Genomic DNA, 20,061 nt, shown 5'->3' on the forward strand with positions numbered 1-20,061 from the left:
TTTTAAATACTTCTGCCTTCTAGAGTTAATAGAATCGAAACTATATTGTTGGAGCAAGATTACGTCAGTTCACCAACCCTTCTGCTCCGTGAAGTTTTGACTGTCAAAGCTGTAAAAGCCTAAGGGCTAATGCACAAACATCTTTCAAAGCAATATAATACAAATATTACGTCATCGTCAGCGGCGCACCGAAAATGGGAATTCCACAGAAATATAATTTTTCATTTCACACGAGGCAATTTCTTCCAGACAACCATAGCATCAAAACGTTAATGGTTACTATGTCACATGATCATTAGTATTAATAGAGGCATAAACTATACCAGGCTTTATTATTTTTAAGTTAAAATTGTTATTTTTTTTTAAATAAATATCATTGAGAGATGTAACGTGATGAACATTTTTACGTTCCAGTATAACAGCTGCCCTTTCGTCATTGCCTGCGCTTACGCATACCGACAGCGTTTCACTTATGTTATAAACGCGATTGTTATTCCGGTTGTTAATAGGCAACAATTCAAACAAGGTTTTGTTATTTATTTTATACTTTATTTAATATAATAATAGTTATCATGATTATATATAGAAGTCTACTACAAGGCATAACGCTGGAAGCGTTAAGCCAAAGTTCGCTACGATGACTTTCCACGACCTTGACTATATCATCAATCCGACTAGTGGGGACTATCCACGCTGCGTCTACCTCGTGGTCACCACTAGAGAAGCAAGCTTATATCCGCCCACTGCCGATTTACACTAGCAGTTTTTCGTGTTACGTCGGTGACACTAGTTTTTCTGCGGATTTCCTCATTTCAAATTCGATTTCGAATTATAACAAATATTAGATTATATGCTATAGTAGCTTTAGGAGTTCAGGCAATAACAACCTCGGAATATTATACGCGTTTATAGTGATCGCTCTATTTAGGTCTTTGCGACCAGTCACTTCAGAGCTTTCACTTTACTTAGATCTCAGCGGTTTCTTTCGCCTGAATTAATTTAGCCGCTCTTAATGAAACTACTTAAAAAAAACGTCGAGATTGGTAACTATGAGATCCATGCTAAGCGTCCTTAGAGCTCAACCATCTATAACTTAGTGATAAACAGTATTTGATCATGAAAATAGAAAAAGATATATCTTCATCTGCAATCCTTAGTGAAAACCACCTATGCACGTACTCTTCCCACTTCAGCGGCGAGGAAATAAAATCCAATCACAATGCACATAAAAGAGTGTTTATACAAGATACGTAAAAATTAAGTATAAGTCGATGTGGGTTTTTATATTTTCATATTAGTCTTTATTTTGAAACATTTTATCTTTTTTATTTTGAAACAAATTTTTGGTAAAAAATTTATTTTAAAAACAAAGAAAGTTATTGCATTATAATCGCATTAATGTTGTGGGATTGTTCCTAGGCCCGTTAGGTCGAGGATGTAATAATAAACCGAAGTTTGATGTAGAAGTGTGTACATTCATTCGAGCTTCGCTGTATTTATACTGATTGTAAATAAACAATTTTATTTAGGGGTGATTCCCTTTTCTTGATACGCCGCTGACGATGACGTAGCTACCGATTTAAATAAAAAATTATAATTCGGTGAAATTCCCCTTTTCGATGCGCCGCTGACGATGACGTAATGTGGCTACCGATGTAAATAAAAAATTATAATTCGGCGAAATTCCCCTTTTCGATGCGCCTGACCATGACAATAGAAGTGATAATTTTATCCAAATGTAAAATCTTCAAAGCTTCTTGCAAACAAATGAGCCATACATTCACATTAGTATAACCCACGCCGCACCGACAGCACATTAGTTATCGCCAGGGAGTACAAACGCATTTAGTCTGACTATACTAATGCTATTGCTCATAAAGATACATTATTCAAGCAAAAAGTATATTTTTTGATTAATGGCGTTCCGGTGATTAAAAAGAAATAAATATAAAAATGAAACAAATTTTTTTATTTTCTAAAATAAAATATATTAAACCGTATGCACAAGTTAGTACTGCTTAAATATTTAAAACTTTCCTATGACGCTGTAATGTAGGCGCTAACGCTAATTGCAACACCGCGAGTTTCTTATTACTAAAACCCGGTCACCTGGCAACATTTCTAATTACGAAACATAAAAGTACTATTTTTTTAAATGATAACTATAATTCAGAAAGAATATTATTTTTTTTCGTCATAAACTCGCAGTGTTACAGAATATGTGAATAAGATGAGATAACTTTATAAGATTTATGAAATATATAAAAAAGTCGATAATGAAACACGTAAATAAAATATATATTTACAAACGTGCGTCCGCCATTTTTATAACCTACTCAATCTCATCTGTCAAATCAATTACATACGATTTACAACCTTAACACAGCGACGTAAAGTACAATATCGCTAATTTCATGATCGATGCATATCAGATAATTCTTTTCAAAAACTTTCAATATTTAATCTAATTACGAAAGCTGCGTAAGGCATAAAAATTACATTATTATTATTTAAGCGATCGACTATAATTATGCAAAGACCATTCACCGAATGCCTGCGGCAAACACTTGAATACTTAGGTGACGTAAAAATCCAGATGTGGGCAATATTTATTATGTCATTATGGTCACCGTTGACGAAATCCCTCGACGCTTCAAACGTTGGACTGATTAAATAAAGGAGGCACTTGTAACATCACTCTATTATCCGTGAACACCATTAAAAAGTCCCATACAAATAGTGAGACTTTGAAAAAAGAAATTTTTAAGAAATATAATGCATATGCCATGTAATAACCTGTTTCTTAACATAAACAAAAATGTTAAAATATTTACTGTGTTATCAAAAAATACTTTTTAAAATTAGAAATGTACTTTTTAATGGCCATTGTCATTTTTAAAAAAAGTTTTTAATGCGCCTTTATTTATTAAACAAAAAAATATTCGGATGCAGTTTCCAATATTAACATACTAAAAACCTGTAAAAATTTATTAATGTTTAATTATACAATATAGATGAACATGTTTATTTTAATAAATATTTATTTGTATGTTTTTTTATCTTTTCTATTGCAAACTAGTGCTTAAATTGTTTTTAATGGAGACCCAATTTGTTTTGAGATTATATTTTTTGAAATCACATGTCTTGGATTGTGAAGTTTTTGGTAAATATAGTAATAACATATTGAAAAGCTCCATGTCTATTATCCTGATATAATAGTTGAAAATATCACAAACATACAACTAAGAATGGGCGAAGCGCATTAAAATGCATGCCCGTCTATGTAGCCCAGGACTGAAGCTTTGCAAATTCTTCGTCATCCTCTGAAAGTAAATAAAATTAGTCAGTAAAAGTAGTAGTTTATACAGTGTCATTTCTAATAGGTGTAAAAACTTTAAAGGTGTGAATGTATAGCTCATTTTCTGACAAAATAAATGTGTGTGTTTCAAATATAATATAAAATGATAATATAGTAAGAAAAATCACTATCAAAATTCGTTAAAATATTGAAATTAGTAATAGTTTACTATCTGATTCATTCTAATAGAAAAAAATTTCAGGGCATTCATTTTAAAAAAGTGTAAAATTTTTAAACTTTTCACTGACAAATTCACTATACATTCACCATATTAAAGCTTTTATATCTATAAACAATCACCCCCAACAACCCTATATCAAGTTACATACTTTGGAACAAACAAGACATTAAACTTATATAAGTGATAGTGCGAAATTATAACAGTGAAATGTGTTTTTTTAAATAGCCTTGTTATCGCTGAGCTATTTATAAAAAGAAATTAAGTCTGAGATACGTTCAATAAAATCAGATGAATAACATGTATGATGTATGTGGACAGTGACAAGACTGCTCATTGTGGCGTGACTTTGGGGAACTATACTTTACAGTGGGTGTGTATCGTTTGATATGGTGATAATATGTAATCACCAGACTGGATATTCAGATATAGAAATCTCTATCACCTTCTGTGCCGGTGACAGGTACATGGCGTTTCAGGGAGAGGGTAGGGACTGAAAGCCTTCATAGCAAGAAACCCTCTTTTCGTTCACTTTCACCAATCTTGCTTTTCCTACGTTCATCATCATTCCTGCTACGGGACTTCCTTTGCTAGACATTGGCCTAACCAATAGATGTCCAAAAGAAATATTAGCTCTTAACAGGGCTAAATTCTTTATCAGGTTATAAAAGAGATTTCATTGTTATACTACTAACTCCACCAACACATACAAATTGACTATGAATTTACTCCTACTTATTTCTTTGAGTATGTCAATTCTGTTAGACATAGTCTCATATCTTATTACTTATTTCCGAAAGTACTTTGAGATTTTTTGTTAATATTTATTCTTTATAAACAAAATGAATACATTAGCTGGTACTTTTTAAATAAGGATTTACTTTGAAAAATAAATAAACTGAAAAAACACAGAAATTAAGACTCGGAATGTATCAGTAGATCTCGGATTGTACTAACTCACCGACTTGTTTGGACTTGCTGGGTTTTGGTTTGTCGTGAACGAGCTCTGAGGCTGGTACATCGGGCAGGGTATCTGTTGGTACGTTGATACCGAGCATCTCTTTGTCCAGGTCCTCCTGAAAAGTAATCTCTTATAGTAACCACTCATATATAAGTGATCTAAAGGAATATATTTACGTGACAATAAAGTATACACTGACCATTAGAGTAAAAATTCATCTAAAATATCACATTTGCTCACACTCTGACATTTATGCTTATATTAATACATTACCGGTCTTCGTGCCAAGGCGCTATAGCGCGCTTTTTTTTTTATAGTACTTGATGACCTTGGCTTGAAAAACTACCAGGAAGAAAATTACGGCGATGAATAGTATGTAGTAGTAGAGATTGCAGCAATGTAAAGCAATCCAACTTGACTAGTTCAGTGTATAAGGAGCCTTCATAGGCTTTGTCTTTTGTCAATACATAAATGTACTTTCTAACATATATGGCAATAAAATGCATAACTATGTATAACTATTATAGACCTGTTTATATTATTGTATTAAACATAAGACAGACATAAGAAGTAAAGTAAGACATGCAACTTATTTAATACATTAAATTTGTAAAAAAGTTAAAATGTTGACATAAATTTGTAAAAAGGGTAAATAAATGAGTAAATAACAGCCTTAAAATATGGTTAAAAAAGTTAAGAAATTGAGCATTATCTTCCCTGTAATGAAACCATGAATAATAGAACAAAATTGATTCAAATGATAATTAAAACATAAACTATTTTTCATGTACATGTTAAATACATAATATATGTAATATATATAATAAACATAATGAAACAAAAGAAAAAGTAATTGTTATATAGTAAAAATACTGTAACATAGTTTTTATATCAGAAAAAATGTATTATAGTCATAGTACAACATACAGACATTGCCAATCAACACATTGGACATTGGTTTTGTACTTAAAAATAAGTGCTTAGATAAATTTGCAAAATATATATTACAACTCAATACAACAACAACACTAATGCTGTTGTTTCATTGGCAGTCATAGCCTCAATAGGTTTAAGTAATATTACTGCTAAAGAAACCTCAGGAACCACAGCCTTGTTACATTTAGAAATTAAATATTCATATAGATCAGACTGCAAGAATATTGTAAATATTTGTACCTGTTCCAATTCTTCAAGTTCCCTTTCGAGTTCATCTTCATCAATGTCATTGGGGAAAGCGACATTGTTGCTGATTGCATCCGTGATCTCCCTTGAGATATCATGCTGTTCAGCAATATCATCCATGATATCATGGACTTTATCCACATCACTGTAATACATACATGTTTAGTTAATTAATATATTCATACATATATCTATTAACATTCAACCATCACTTTGAGTCAGATGAGAGAGACTGGTCATCATGGCAATCCTTTGAGGAGGCCATGCCGTTGATGTGAGAGTCTATTGACTGATGATGATAATGATGGTATATTTATACAAAGTATTTAGTGATTTTTTTTTACATTCTAAGTTATTAAAAAGCTAGTGAAAGTTTATCCATAAAAATATGACATGAGGCTGTTGTAAAGCAGGTAATAACATGGGTACATGTACATCACTGAGGATAAAGCATGGCCATCCACATCATTGTTCCTGGCAGATTTAGGACAGTCCGTAGAATGTATGTCAAGGCCCCATAGCATGTTACAATACTATATTATGTAAGACATTTCAAAAAATTGGCTGGTTAAACAAAGATTTCAGTTGTCAAAAATCTCTAATTTATTTCTAATTAAATAAATTTTTTAATAAGTCCACAGAGCATTATTAAACTACTATCTATAAAATTCATAACACATATCGAATATAAATTGGCAAAACACATATTATTACATAAAAAAATATTTAAATAACAGGGATCCTTGGCTACATGTATGTGTCCTTTTAATGTGTTTTTGTGGAGTTTTTTTGTTGCTTAGTAGTTTTGTTGCATAGAAGTTTAAGTTCGGCAATCCTGAATATGAATTGTGTAAATAGGTTGAATGTTATAAATATAAGGTATCCAGTAGTGATGTTTTTTTATCTAATAAGTTATCCAATATTTTTTATGATAAAATATGTCATAATCAAGTTTGTTAGAAGGAAATGTAAAATTAATCTCTGAGTGAAAGGGTCATGGACTAATAAACCATAAGCTAAAAAATTGTACACAAATAAAATTATCTTTGTAATCCGTTCAGCTGTTGGACATCCAATGCTAGACATAGACCTCCTCCATAGATTTCGAATAGGACCAGTTGGATGTGACCTATATACAGCATCAAACAAAATATCAGAACATTACTCACATGTCTTTGTGCGCTAGTTTCATAGCATTAGCAGCCTCCTTCATTGTGTTCAGAACCTGGGCATTAGTATTGGCTCCTTCTAGTGCCTCCCTCTGTGCTTCAATCTGTGTTAAGGTACCATCAATCTGTGTGAGTTGCTTCTCATACCTCTTCTTACGTTTAAGAGCAGCAATCGCGGCTATAAATTTAAAATGTTGGTATTAATAGTGACAGACATCCAGATTCCAATACAGGCTGTAGTCAAACATTGAATGTAATATACATTATATACAAAAAAAAAACTCAAAATCAATTCTCAATTGAAAATTCAAAAGCATTATTAAAAAATGAATTATAAGGTCAAATATAGATAACTTCACATCATATATGCAAATGCATATAAAAATTAATAATTTTTTCCACTAATTATTGCTTTGCAATATTGAAAAAATGTAAGCCTGAATGGAAAATCTTCAAAAATTGCCATGGCACAGAATGTGTTAATAATAATATGTAGTAATCTGAATTTTGGAAAAGCATCTTATCATATTAATGTTATATTATTTATTATTTCTGAAACTAGTGATCTTTGTTTAAAGTGTTGGGTTCAATAATTTATCGCAAATGAGCTATACATTCACCCACATATATCTACTTGTATAAGTGAGTGAAAAATTACATCATTATCTTCAACTTTCTATCTCATTAAACCTACCTTCATATTTTTTTAAAAAAAAATCATTATGTAAGTGAGCTTCTAAATATCATTATTATAGTTAGATCTTTTTATTTTGTATACTAATGATTAACTAATCTATCCAATGATTAAAATTTAATAATAATCACACTATGTGGGTGGAATTAAATCCTACAACGAGAAATAAAAAATGTAATGTTTATAATTCTAAAAGAATGAATCACACATATTTAGAGGTTCAAATATATATTAAACACATTAAAAAGGAACCAGTCCTAATTAAATCCTTATAGAAAATATGACAATTAACAACAAATGCGACGATAATAACAAGGTCATTAGCATGTCAACAAAAGATGTAACACATCTCCTCACATATTAATAAAATGTCAAATATTTACCTCTTTTATTCTTTGTGCCATTTTTTCTCGCAGTCTGTATTTCTATTTCGATCTTCCGTTCTAGAAACTCCTGTTTTTTGAGCAACAACTCTTCTGTTTCACGTAACTTTTGTATAGCTTCATGCGTCGTTGGTCCTTTTTCCTCCTTTTTTCCACCGAATAACTTACCAAGAAAACTCATTTTGATTACTTACCGAACTATGTACAAAATCCTAAATTTATTACAAATAAACAAAACAATGATAATTACACGTATTAGATACAAATTAAATACTTTTAGTCACTGCTTTAATAGAAGTATGCGTCATCTGCAATATCGAGGAAATATGGTCGAAATGTGGTCTTTGAATGCTTGTTGTCGCTTCTTAAACAAGAAAAGTTTTACGTCTAACATAAATATATGAAGTTATAATAATAAAAGCCCAAAAATATTTAAAATGTATATATGTGCTTTATTAATTGATCGATAAATAAAGCCAAGCCAATAATAAAATTGTCCACATTCTTCCTAATTTTCGATTTTAGTTTTGGAACGTACCAATATATGTTTCCTGTCAAATTTATTCGTTCGGATATTTCTGTAACATCAAATAAAATATATTTATATTCTAAAACGCAATAAACCTTGTCTTAAAAAGAATCTTTTGGTCAATATTAAAACCCTAATTTTACCTAGCAATATATTATAAAATAAAAATTTCACTAAAGTTCACAAGCGAAAGTCAACAAAACGTTTGTGCATTCTATCAGCTGGTCACTGTTATACGACCAGCCAGTTGGTTTTGACAGATGTTAATGTATACTGTTTTCCATGATTCACCGGCTGTTCTTAATACGTTAGTTTTTACGCAAAATATAATTTTTAAAATTAAATACACGACAGAAATCTTTTATTAACATTTAAAATGGTTCGTGTGATTACTCAAGAGACTTACGATGAAATTGTTAAGGAGAATATGGATGAATTTGATATGAGTCCAGAGGAAGCTATTAAGGAAGCAATAGCTCAGTTTGAAGCGCAGGTGATTACTCATATATATATTTTTAATTAAAATAATAATTATTTACCGAACTTCTTCCTAAAAATAGGACTTTATATTCTCTTTAATACTATTTAAGGGGTTTGTTAAACTATGGTCTTATTGCAAGGCAGAATAAGCTAGCAGTTTCTAGCATGATTTAAAATATGGATTTTAATGATAGTTTGTAGAAGAAACAATATGCTTCATTTATAAACGACCAATTAAGCTATCCATAGATAAACCTCTAAAAACACATCATGTTTTAGAAAACCTGTGTCTTAAAAACAATGAGGGAATAATTCTTTTTGCTTCCACTAGGATTTATAAAAATACACATGTTTTTTCTACTGGAAGTCATGTCGTCCCTCTTTCTGCTTATCTTAAGGATTTCTATATCATCAAATAAAAGTAAAGAAAATATGACAAATAACATATTTATCTAATAATTTTTTTATACCTGTAGAGACATGAATAGACAATCTATTAAAATTTGTTAGATGAATCCATATCTAGGCTACTTTCAACTTGTCCTATTAGAAATCTGTGTGATAGTTCTATTTCCAGTAGTGGATGACAAATTGCTGATTTTTTATTTTCCAATTTGTCAACAGGGTGTTGATCTATCTAACATTATAAAAGATTTGACTCTGAAAGCTGGCGAGGAACACTTGGTGAGCTCATCAGTTAAAAGACTTAAGGAGTTGACAAATTCAATGCCAAGAAATTATCAATTGATACTGGAACAGTTGGATATATTAATGGTAATATATTTCTAGTAAATTAAAAAGAACTTTATAGAATCATATTTTTTTTACAACAAATAATCTTATTTCATATTACATTCAGCTACATTATTATAAAAATTTTGATATTTTAGGAGAGGCCTCTGCCTTTCACATAATGTACAGAAATTGTGATGATGAAATAATGAAGTGTATTATTCTTAGAACAAAGTCTGCATTACTAAAACATTGCAGTGTAAAAATGTCTATTTATTCTTTTTGAAAAGACTTCCATGTCATATTGGAATAGAATCTCTAAAGCAGATCTACTATTTCATATTATACACATTGCCAACATATAAGTCATTGGAATATTTTTAATGCTCTTTATTCTGAATATTGTATTAAAAGTTTGCTAGTCAGTTAAATTGGAGATACACAGAATTTTTTTCTCAAATATCTCTTTCAGAAATTAACAGGTTCCAGTAGACCCTCTGTAGTTTCAGTCATAACGCCAAAGTTCAGCAAAAATGTGAAGATTATATATGAGATTCGCTGAGTTTCATAAAATATTATCTGCCTACATTGATAGGTGAAGTCAGGCCATAATTTTTGTTCTTTACAATAGAAAACATGAAATATAGTGTTAATTTAAAGTACTTAGTGAAAGAAAACTTTAAGTAAAAAATGGTCAATTTTAAGTTGAGTTTTTATAGCATTTCTTAACACATTGTTGACTGGTCATGATTTAACTGGTGTTTTTAAGGCGGAACATTGTTTACCTGCCATGAGTAAACTTGTGATGGGTTTTTTTTGCATCTCTGTTGTCTCTGTTGGCAACCATGCAATGCAATTGTTGGTCTGTATAATACACACTGTTTCTTTTGCTTATAAGAGCCACTAAAATCTTACTAGATAAAGTGAAAAAAAAATTTAAAAATTATGACGGAACATAATGAAGAATCTTTCAATGAATTATATGCAGATACTTTATCTGATTGTGTGAGTGATTATGAATCAAATTGTGCTAACTGTTATAATAAATGATACGGTATCATAAGAGAGCGACTCGATATTAGGCAACTAAAATATCAAAAGAGTGATATTATAGCATCTGATAGTTACAACGATTTGAAAGAAGAGTGGAATAAACATGATATTGCACCAAACTTACAGAATTATTTAAATATTTCTGGTGCAACTATTTGAACTTGGTGACACTCCAACTGCCAGCAGGATAATGGATCTATTTTTTGATAGTGGTGTTTTGGATTTAGTCTCAAATGAAAGAGTTACATAAAATTTCTGCAAAAACTGTACCTGGCTGGTGACACGAGATAATTATTCAGTAAAATTACTGGTCAACAATATGTTAATAATATTTTTCATTTTAAATAAATATTACTTTTTTTAGGTAGAATGCAATAAAGACATCGCCCACAGAGTAAGAGCTGGAAAAGATGGTGCCTATACAATACTAATAGATTTACTAGACGCTAAGCAAGAGGCGTACTCACAAGATGAAAATGTAAAAGATGAAGAATTTATTCTGAAAATTCTGAACACATTAATCTCATTAATGGATTCTCAACCTGACTTACTTGAACAGAGAGGTGTGAGTTTAATTAAAAGGTAATTGTAATAGACCTACAGCATTTGTAGCACTGTACCCTGGTCTTGATAGAATTGGGCATAATCCATCATGCAGGCTCGGTGTTACATTTTATTTATCTGTTATCCTGGGATAAGAAAATTTCCTTGAGAGAGGTGGCATAATATGTGATTTTTTTTAATTTTTCACATATTGAACCCTTGAGTTGAACCTTACATATGGGTGATATAAATTCTTAACATTCTGGGGAGTCAACATGTGGGTGCCTTCATCTTAATGTAGGGAAAAGGGCCAGTTATTTTACTTAAAGCTGAAGAATTGGCAATGTCTGCCTTTTTTCACTTTATTTATTTATTTAAAGAACTTTTATACACATTTTATGTATAACTTCGAAATGTCGAAGGCATTCTCTACCAGTTAATCGTTAGGCTGTGTAGAGACAAAATAGTGGTAGGTGGAACAACTAATGTCATAAAACAAGAAATAAAATAAAAAGTATAATTAAAATTAAATGAACATAATAAATAATAAAATTCAATTATGATGATGATTCCATCAGCTTGTCAAGGAACAGCTTTTGAACATTTTAACCTTCAACAACCAGACTTCTTCCCCTACCTTATATCTAATACAACTACTCTTATATCTCTTGCTCCTACCCAATACAAATTCACTATGAATAAATTCCTAGATATTTTGTCGACTAGGGATGTAGTACTTTTGTGTTAGTGTACATTGTGTGGCTTTTAGGTGTATTTATTTCCCAAGGAAGAGAAAGTTATATTAAGTAATCACACTGTTATAAGGTGTATAGAATTAATTACCAAAGATTTCTTTTTTAAACATCTACCATTGCTAGATTATGTTACATTTTATATGTGACATAAATAATCTAGTATGATGAATTATTTGAAAGTAAATCTTCACTGGCCTGATGATGATAATAATGAAGACATTATATTCAATGATTTTCATGAAATATAAGACTTGTGACAAAATACTCTTCAAAAAAAACTTATTCATCTTCATTTGAATAAATTATAATATTTGTATTTTATTTTTAGTAATTTAGATAAAATACAAAACGAAGCAATATTAGTGGCAACATTGAAATGGACGAATGTGTGTTGTGTAAAACATGAAATGAATCGACAGATGATAATGGCAAGCAATGTTAAAGAAAACTTTGAATCATTATTGAAGAAAAACCATAATAAAAAGGTAAACAATGCTTCAAATATTTTTGTAATGTAATTACAACCACTAGGTAATTTTATGAAGTACTTCAGGTATATTCAGAGAGGGCGCCACTGTATACATAAAGAATATTAAAACAACAAAATTTAGATCCCAAACCGACTATTTGGAGGCAGTATGTGTCCAGTGTCTTCGGACAAGGTTAACAAGGTGTTCTGCCTGTCTCAAAGGTGAAGGTTCTATGCGGTCATATTATTAATTTTTGAATAATATGTATTTGAACTTAAGAAAGCTATATATTTAATGATAAGAAGCTTCCACATATAATATTTCTATACATATATGTACATGTATATATATGTATGGGATCTACAGATACATATATGTACTTATAATACTGTACTAAGGGCATTATTATATGTAGCAGGGATATCTAACATGGTCTAAATCAGTTTTTCAGAAGTCAATTAAACCATCTCCCAATTCTTTTTAAGGTGAAGTTGTACATCGTGTTTTATTTCAAATAAAATCTTAAACTAGATTCTAAATTTGAATTGTCTTATGATCTTTTTTTCTGTTATCAGTTGTTGAGCGAAACTCTGCAGTTGATAAGGAGGTTTACTTTGGACGACGACGTGAGGGTGGAGTTCGGTAAAGCTCATGTGCACGCGAGGGAGTTGGGGATGCAGCTTTTAGAGTCGCTCACCAAGTTGTTAGAAAGTAAGTATTTGTATATTTTCGCCATTATTTTATCTTTGCATGCTATGTAGCGACTCGAAGGCAATATGAATGAATGTAATTTTTTTTAATGGCGCCCATTATTAAGGGTCTCTTGTTCATCTTGTTCCCCTGTCTTGTGGAAGAACAGAGTCATTTCTTTTTGTTTAATAATTTTTTTCACATCTTCTTACCGCACGCTACATCCATTCATCTTAAGTTCTTTCATACCTTCTCTTTCTTTCCACATTTCGTTTGTCTTACCCTTTCATTCCATTTCCCTGTTTTCCGATTACTTTATTCCATTAACTAATTCCTTAGTTTACAATTTATTTATTTTTTATTTTATTTTACCTTACCTACCGGAATTTTATAACTCAAAAAACAAACTGCACTCACGACATGAGGAGTACACCTATTTATACTACGGAGAAGGTTCTAGTTAGTTCGCGGTAGTACTCGGTTAGAATTTTCGAAAACCGTACACAAAAATCTATTAATAACTTTAAAGTCACGCGTGTTTACGGCACTTCTTGATCCTAGGGTTCCGTGTTTATTGTTTTAGAGGGTTCTGTAACTCGTGCTTTGTAACAATACAATTAACTATTAAAACCTATTTAAATGTTTTTCATACTGATAAAAATTTTAATATTAAACCTTACTTTAAAAAGCCTGTAAGCAATTTGAACGAAAAAATTTCAATTTACTCTGCAGAATTGAACTGCACCTACGTTGTATAATTTTTTTAACCAGGGCTCTGTTGGGAATTGATCCGGCGACCCTCATTCGTAAGCCACAGTTACCAGCCCACCGCAGCTTGTTAAAATGAAGAAGCGATACGCTTCGCTTAGTGATAATTCATATGACCTTTATGTAATAGAGAACACGAAGCCGCCAGAAGTGTCGGAACTGATGCTGACCATCGCGTCGTTGTTGGTGCGGCACGAGCTGTGCGCAATGGTCGCGGACAGTGGCGCCACCGTGCTCTTTACGATTCTGGCAGACAACTATGATAACGTCTCGGTCATTCAACAGGCGTGCAAACTGTAAGTTATGGAGGTAAAGCGCTAGTGCTTTGTGAACTATTCTTTGGACTGACGCAGTTAAAAAGGCTTGCAGCCGCTATTTCACCGCTCTATAAAACCTTCTGAGCTTGGAAAAAAATAATAACGAACTCTGACATGATAAGCGACGACTTTTAGTCATAAGGAATTCAGTAAGTAGACTCTTTTGCAAGGCAAAATTATGTCGAGCTTGCACCGAACAAATTCCTACTTCATTATCATTAGCAAGTCAGTCGATAGATGCCCATTGCATGGTATTGGCCTTTCCAAAAAATCGCACGATGATTCCGTCCTTGGTCTGGTGGGGACAGACCAATGGCCATCTGTTCTGCGCACCCACTACCACTCCAACTTTAACAATCCGTTGATATATGTCGTTACTTAAAAATTGTGGTGATTTTGGTTAACTAAATAATTTATATGTAAATGATTTATTTTAATATACACAAGTAAATAACATCAAATAGGTGACAATTATGGTGAAAGTAAGTTAAGACATTGCAGAAATCGAATTAAAAATGCCTCATAAGTGATGCGATAGCAGTTTAATAGAAAATAAAGTGATCCAATTAATAAAAATTCAGTAATATTCCACGGTTATTGTATTTTGTATCGTTGACAATTAAAATAAAATTTTGGATAACTATTTATTTTATTGTTAAAAATTAATGTTAAACTTTTTTATCCAGATATTCAAAATCCGCACAATTTTTCCGCCGATTGAAAGTGAGGCCTCACAAACAAGCACCTCTCATTGTCTATGTAAAGAGATTTCTTCTTTACAATGATTTCATTCTCTAACTTCGATCTCTCGTGAATCAAGTCCGCTCGCAACTTCTGCGTTTCCAAAGTTCTCTTTTGCAAAAGAGTCATACTATCGTTAAGGTCTTTGACTTCTTCTATGAGTCCAACTAGAGAGCCTTCTCTACAATTTTCGACGTTAGGTCTTATGTGTTTAGTGTTCAATCTCGTTTGTGCTACTTGTATCCTTTGGGAAACTTTTAACGTCTCATCGTGCAGCGTTTGCAGTATGTTCTCCGTCTCGGAAATCTTTGAAAGTGTCAAGCGAAGTTGATTTTCCAGTTCGGTTTTGACTTGTTCAGTGCGAGCGATTCTGTCGCTAAGTGCTTTGTTCACTCTAATGTCTTGGGAGCGTAAATCCCTTGCAGTGTTTATTAGTATGGCGTCTACTTTAGTTCGAAGCGTTTGTGATTTATCGATAGAGCTTTTAAATTGGTCCAAACCGGACATCGTCAATTGTTCCCACGACTGCACATTTGACTGGCCTTCTGATAACCTAGTTGCCGCTGGCGTTTGCTTCACGTTACAAGATTTTGTTTCTAATTCGCTGTTATTTGTTTCGTATTTGAAAGCGAGATATTTATTGCTCCAATCTCCCTCCAGCGCTTGTTTCGCTGCTACGTTCATTTTCATCTGATTCTCTATCTCTCTCAGTGCGTCACTGTGGATTCTTTTAACATTCTCTATGAGTACTGATTCATTGAACAAGGCGTCCTGTGGCTCGTCGTAAATAGTATCAGTGTGCATTCGATTGCGTCGTATATTCAAACACTCTTCATTTACATATTCTGGAACCTTCAATGTATCCATTGCATTTTTGAGTTGTTGTCTCAGTGCTTCTAGTACCATTATCTCTGCGTCTATATCACGTAGAGCCCTTTCGAGTTCTGTCTTCCAATAGTTTATATGTTTTGCTCTTTGTTTTAACTGATCGGTGCTGTCGTTGAAGTCGTGACAAGACGTTTGGTTGACTTTAATGATGCAATTTTTGGTGATTGCTGTGTTATGATCTACTTTGCCAATTATATCGCCTTTTAATACTTCTCGGTTATGATCGTGCCAGTATTCTACTGTTTTTAGTTCTGTGTTATTATCACTGAATGATAGGTAGTCGCCATTTTGAATTGCGGCCATTTTATAAGTAATTTTTATGTAATATAATATTAGTAACTTGGCTGTTCAAATTTCGTTATCTTTTCAGTCATATGACGTTTACTATTGAACTTGGGCTTCCCATATAGATTTGTAATAGGACCAGTAGAAGGGGCAGTGTCTCCTAATTTCCTTAACGAGGTCAGTCCACCTTGTGGGTGGAGGTTCTCCGCTGGGTTCGGCGGACCTTGGTCTCGACTCCAGAAACTTAAAGCTTCAGCTGGTATCTGTTCTGCACTATGCGGCGTGCCCAATGTCACTTTAACTTGCCAATCTGCAGGCTTATGTCGGCTTCGTCGATTTATTCAAGTGTAATAAATAGATTTAATAAACTCAGTTTCCATAGCACTGGCGATTGTTGTCATGGTTTGTGATTTGTTTTAGAATAACAGCGTTGGCCGGCAACGACGACGTGAAGAGGCAGTTAGTACGGAGCGGTATCGTGCCAATTATAGTGTCTCTACTTACAAGATATTCGGTAAGTTTTGTTTCTTATCGCTTTCAAAAGTTAACTAATGTATTTAATATAGTGTGTTTATTTATTTAGATTTTTTTGTTTGGTTTTGTGTTTGTTTATATTTAGATGTAAAAGCTTCTTTGTCAAAGCTCATTAATCAAAAAGCTTTTGCACCTATTAGTTAATATACTAATTTTTTTTAATTAGAATTCGATAGGCCAATGATTTCTGGCAGTACAAAGTCTGCAGGGATAGATAATGAACAATAAAAAATGTATTTGTAATAATCCACAATTTTTTTGGTCACTATATAATCATTACGTTATTTATTATCTATGAAACCATAGATTTTGTAAGGTGTACTATACATTAATTGTCAGCAAGTGGACTATACATTTACCTGTTTCAAACATTTACAACAATGTATAACTAGTCATCCCGTATGATTGTCTGTAGAAATATTTATTAAAAGTATCTTTTTTATCTAATTCATGTTCAGTGCACTAATAAATAAAATATCCGTGCATATTAAGCCTATGTTTAAGTAGTTAAAAATTTTAGTATACACAATTCCTTTGTAAATATAATTTTATTTACAACATGACTAGGTAATTCTAAACAAAAAAAAACTATGCATTTGTAATTTTTTTAACTTAGATTAGTTTTGATTATTTTTAAAAAATTTTATCCAAAAATAAAATTGTTTCTCAGAACAACGCCACGACTTCCGCGTTGACTTTGAAATGCGTCGCAGCCCTGACTCTCCGCGAACCAGCGCACAGCAAGGAGTTCCTCGAGAACGGAGCGCCCGAGGCCATCGTAGAGGTCCTGAAGGTGCATCAGGACGTCGCCACCGTACAGGTACTTATTCGGATATCATCATTTACATATCAGTCGTCTGTTCACCTAGTGTTGGTGGTGGTGGTGGTGGGGGGGGTTTACTTACATCGCGTCTACCAACTCGTGGTCGTCACTCGGGAACCTTCCTATCCCAACGACCATCGAGGTATGTGTTCCGCCCACTCATTTTAGATGGGCATTTGTTCGAGCTACGTCGATGACCTCTCCAGTTCTTCTGCGGAAATTATTTCTGATAAGACCTGGCAGCGAAGATCCAAGCATAAGTTATGACTTGAAACTTATATGCCTAAGCGAACTTATTGTCATTTTTACCATGACAGTTTGACAATCTTTGAACAAGCTTTAACATGATACAATGTGCCGTCCTATATATTGTACTAATGCTTTTTATCACAATTTTTTTTAAATTATTTTTTTTTGTATTACTATTATAGTCGGTTATAATTTTCATTTCAAGGAATTAGTAATTTTAATCCAAAGGCGTTGTTCATTTTACAGTAAATGACACCACAGATGCTCAATTGAAAAATATAGACTAAATATATTGCATTTTTATTTTGAACATAGGAAAACAAAAGATATAAACAACTTAACATAATTAAACACCATAAAACATTGATGTATTTTAGAACTATGGCAATTGTTATAGATTTTTTGGTAACACTGCAGTCTTTAACTCAAAATACACGTGATGCTCTCTCATAGCGTTTTGTAGAGCCACCCTTCATAATTTAAATTTGTAATTACTTTTTACTTTAACTGTTTTTATAGATACTTATGTGAATACTTTATATGCAAATAGACGAGCATTTTTAAATACGTCTTATATACATATATATGACGTATTTTAAAAATATATACATATATCATCATTATCATTTCACCCTTGATATGTTCACTGTTGGACCTAAGCCTGCATCCAGGTTTGGTCAACCTTAACAATGTCATATGTCCATCTTATGGTTGTATATATGTTTCTTGATGATCTATTAGAATGGCTTAGGCTTTGGTGTAGTCTATTGTGTGACATGACGATGATGATAAAAGCTATAATTGTTTTCTAGAAAAACGGCTGTTGGGCGATTCGCAACATGGTCGCTAGATGTCGCGACCACAACACTAAGTTTAAGGAGCTGGGAATTGAGGCCATCCTGAACAGGTCATTAGAGAAATTTGGCAAGGATTTCGACTTCGATATCAAGTCTGCGCTCAGGGACCTCGAGTGCGACGTCAAGTTGGACGAACAGTGGACTGGCAAAGGTGTGCACATGGAGAAATAAACCGACTTTCTAAACTGCAGCGCGTTCACTTTAAATCCAGTGAATTTTTTTTACTAATAATCAGTGATTCACATAAAATTTTATTAAAGATTACATACGAGATAATTTGCTTATATATGTAAAATCTTTAAATGAGTAGATAAATAGCTTATTAAGAAAAGGACCAGTATTTAGCCACTTTCGCACATGCAGTAGTAGTCGTGCAACAAAGTGCACCGCCCGTCAGCCCGCTGATAAATGCGTATGCGGCAAACAATGCGAATCACACAACTGTCAGCGCCAAATCACTCAACACGTGTTTCACCCCTCCACATAGTGCAGGACTCTGTGTTTGGCATTAATTGGTGTAACATAACTCCTGAAGATGCCCTGTGGAGGGGTGAAACACTTGTTGTACTACTGCATGTGCGGAAGTGGCTAAATATTGGTCCTTTTCTTACTTAAGATGGACTTCCGCAAGGTAACGCCTGATTCCATTTTAATAAATAGCTCATTGTTCAGCAAAAATGTTTTACACCTATTTCCAATCTCCTGTATTAAGCGAACACTCTGAAATATGTTTTATTTATTTATATTAGCTTCAGAAAATTAAACGCTAATATAAATAACAATAAAAAAAATATAAATATAACAAGGTAATTTAACTTTTCCCAATAATAAATAAAAATCATTTATAAATAATGACATAATCGGTATCATAAATATTCAAGGCCGTTTATATATCTGAATTACTTTAATAAAATTAATAATTAGTAGTTTAGAGTTACAATAGTGTATTAATTATTAATGAAATCTCATAATTTTCAAATCAACACGCCAAAACATTTTTTGAAATCTATTCTTTACGTGAGAACCAGTGGCATCAAACAAGTCTAAGTCAAATTCATGTGAGAGTTCGGTGAATACTCTGCACGCTTTGTAAGTAAACTATTTAGTCGAAATACTATGCTTATATTAGGTAACAATGTGCGCATGCGCAAATTTGGTAAAGTGTCACTATATTTTCTTAACAATTTTTTGTGCAAGTTTAACCATTTGATGGTAAGCATCGATGTGGTCGAAAATTAAGCACACAGATTCAGTAGGTATCTATTCACTTTAACCATGATCGACGATTTTTATTTAATCTGTTATTGAAGCGGAGAATTAGAAATGCCACGGGATATGAAATGGAAACTATAAATGTAAAAAATATTAACCCGTCAACTGCCTATAAAGATATCTGCCCTGGTGCCAACACATCCGAACTGC

General features: G+C 32.5%; 3 protein-coding genes across 3 annotated transcripts; 1 reads left to right on the forward strand and 2 right to left on the reverse strand.

The window, feature by feature from the left end:
- Positions 1 to 1,963: 1,963 nt before the first annotated feature.
- shrb (charged multivesicular body protein shrub) lies at positions 1,964 to 8,279 on the reverse strand. Its single transcript, XM_068767947.1, has 5 exons — positions 7,926 to 8,279; positions 6,849 to 7,026; positions 5,674 to 5,824; positions 4,498 to 4,612; positions 1,964 to 3,323 (listed from the first exon to the last, which is right to left on the reverse strand). The coding sequence occupies exons 1-5, from the start codon at positions 8,104 to 8,106 to the stop codon at positions 3,280 to 3,282; spliced, it is 669 nt and encodes a 222-aa protein (XP_068624048.1). The 5' UTR covers positions 8,107 to 8,279; the 3' UTR covers positions 1,964 to 3,279.
- Positions 8,280 to 8,718: 439 nt separating this feature from the next.
- On the forward strand, positions 8,719 to 18,988 carry LOC137924619 (armadillo repeat-containing protein 6 homolog). Its single transcript, XM_068768037.1, has 9 exons — positions 8,719 to 8,947; positions 9,559 to 9,708; positions 11,084 to 11,301; positions 12,346 to 12,502; positions 13,063 to 13,198; positions 14,076 to 14,241; positions 16,597 to 16,690; positions 17,381 to 17,530; positions 18,595 to 18,988. Exons 1-9 carry the CDS (start codon positions 8,831 to 8,833, stop codon positions 18,808 to 18,810), a joined length of 1,404 nt encoding a protein of 467 aa, XP_068624138.1. The 5' UTR covers positions 8,719 to 8,830; the 3' UTR covers positions 18,811 to 18,988.
- On the reverse strand, positions 14,953 to 16,194 carry LOC137924620 (tektin-4-like). Its single transcript, XM_068768038.1, has one exon. The coding sequence runs from the start codon at positions 16,192 to 16,194 to the stop codon at positions 14,953 to 14,955; it is 1,242 nt and encodes a 413-aa protein (XP_068624139.1).
- Positions 18,989 to 20,061: the final 1,073 nt, after the last annotated feature.

This window comes from Battus philenor, unplaced genomic scaffold, assembly GCF_028537555.1.
Source record: "Battus philenor isolate CCGP_79_NKW_IND1 unplaced genomic scaffold, ilBatPhil1.0.hap1 SCAF_24, whole genome shotgun sequence".
NCBI lineage: Eukaryota > Metazoa > Arthropoda > Insecta > Lepidoptera > Papilionidae > Battus > Battus philenor.

Coding starts and splice junctions, on each gene's coding strand:
- shrb (XM_068767947.1), bottom strand. CDS start 8,106: ATGAGTTTTCTTGGTAAGTTATTCGGTGGAAAAAAGGAGGAAAAAGGA. Junction 7,027..7,925: donor TGGCACAAAGAATAAAAGAG/GTAAATATTTGA, acceptor TTAAATTTATAG/CCGCGATTGCTGCTCTTAAA. Junction 3,324..4,497: donor CAGCAAGTCCAAACAAGTCG/GTGAGTTAGTAC, acceptor ATTTACTTTCAG/AGGATGACGAAGAATTTGCA.
- LOC137924620 (XM_068768038.1), bottom strand. CDS start 16,194: ATGGCCGCAATTCAAAATGGCGACTACCTATCATTCAGTGATAATAAC.
- LOC137924619 (XM_068768037.1), top strand. CDS start 8,831: ATGGTTCGTGTGATTACTCAAGAGACTTACGATGAAATTGTTAAGGAG. Junction 14,242..16,596: donor ATTCAACAGGCGTGCAAACT/GTAAGTTATGGA, acceptor GATTTGTTTTAG/AATAACAGCGTTGGCCGGCA. Junction 17,531..18,594: donor AGGACGTCGCCACCGTACAG/GTACTTATTCGG, acceptor ATTGTTTTCTAG/AAAAACGGCTGTTGGGCGAT.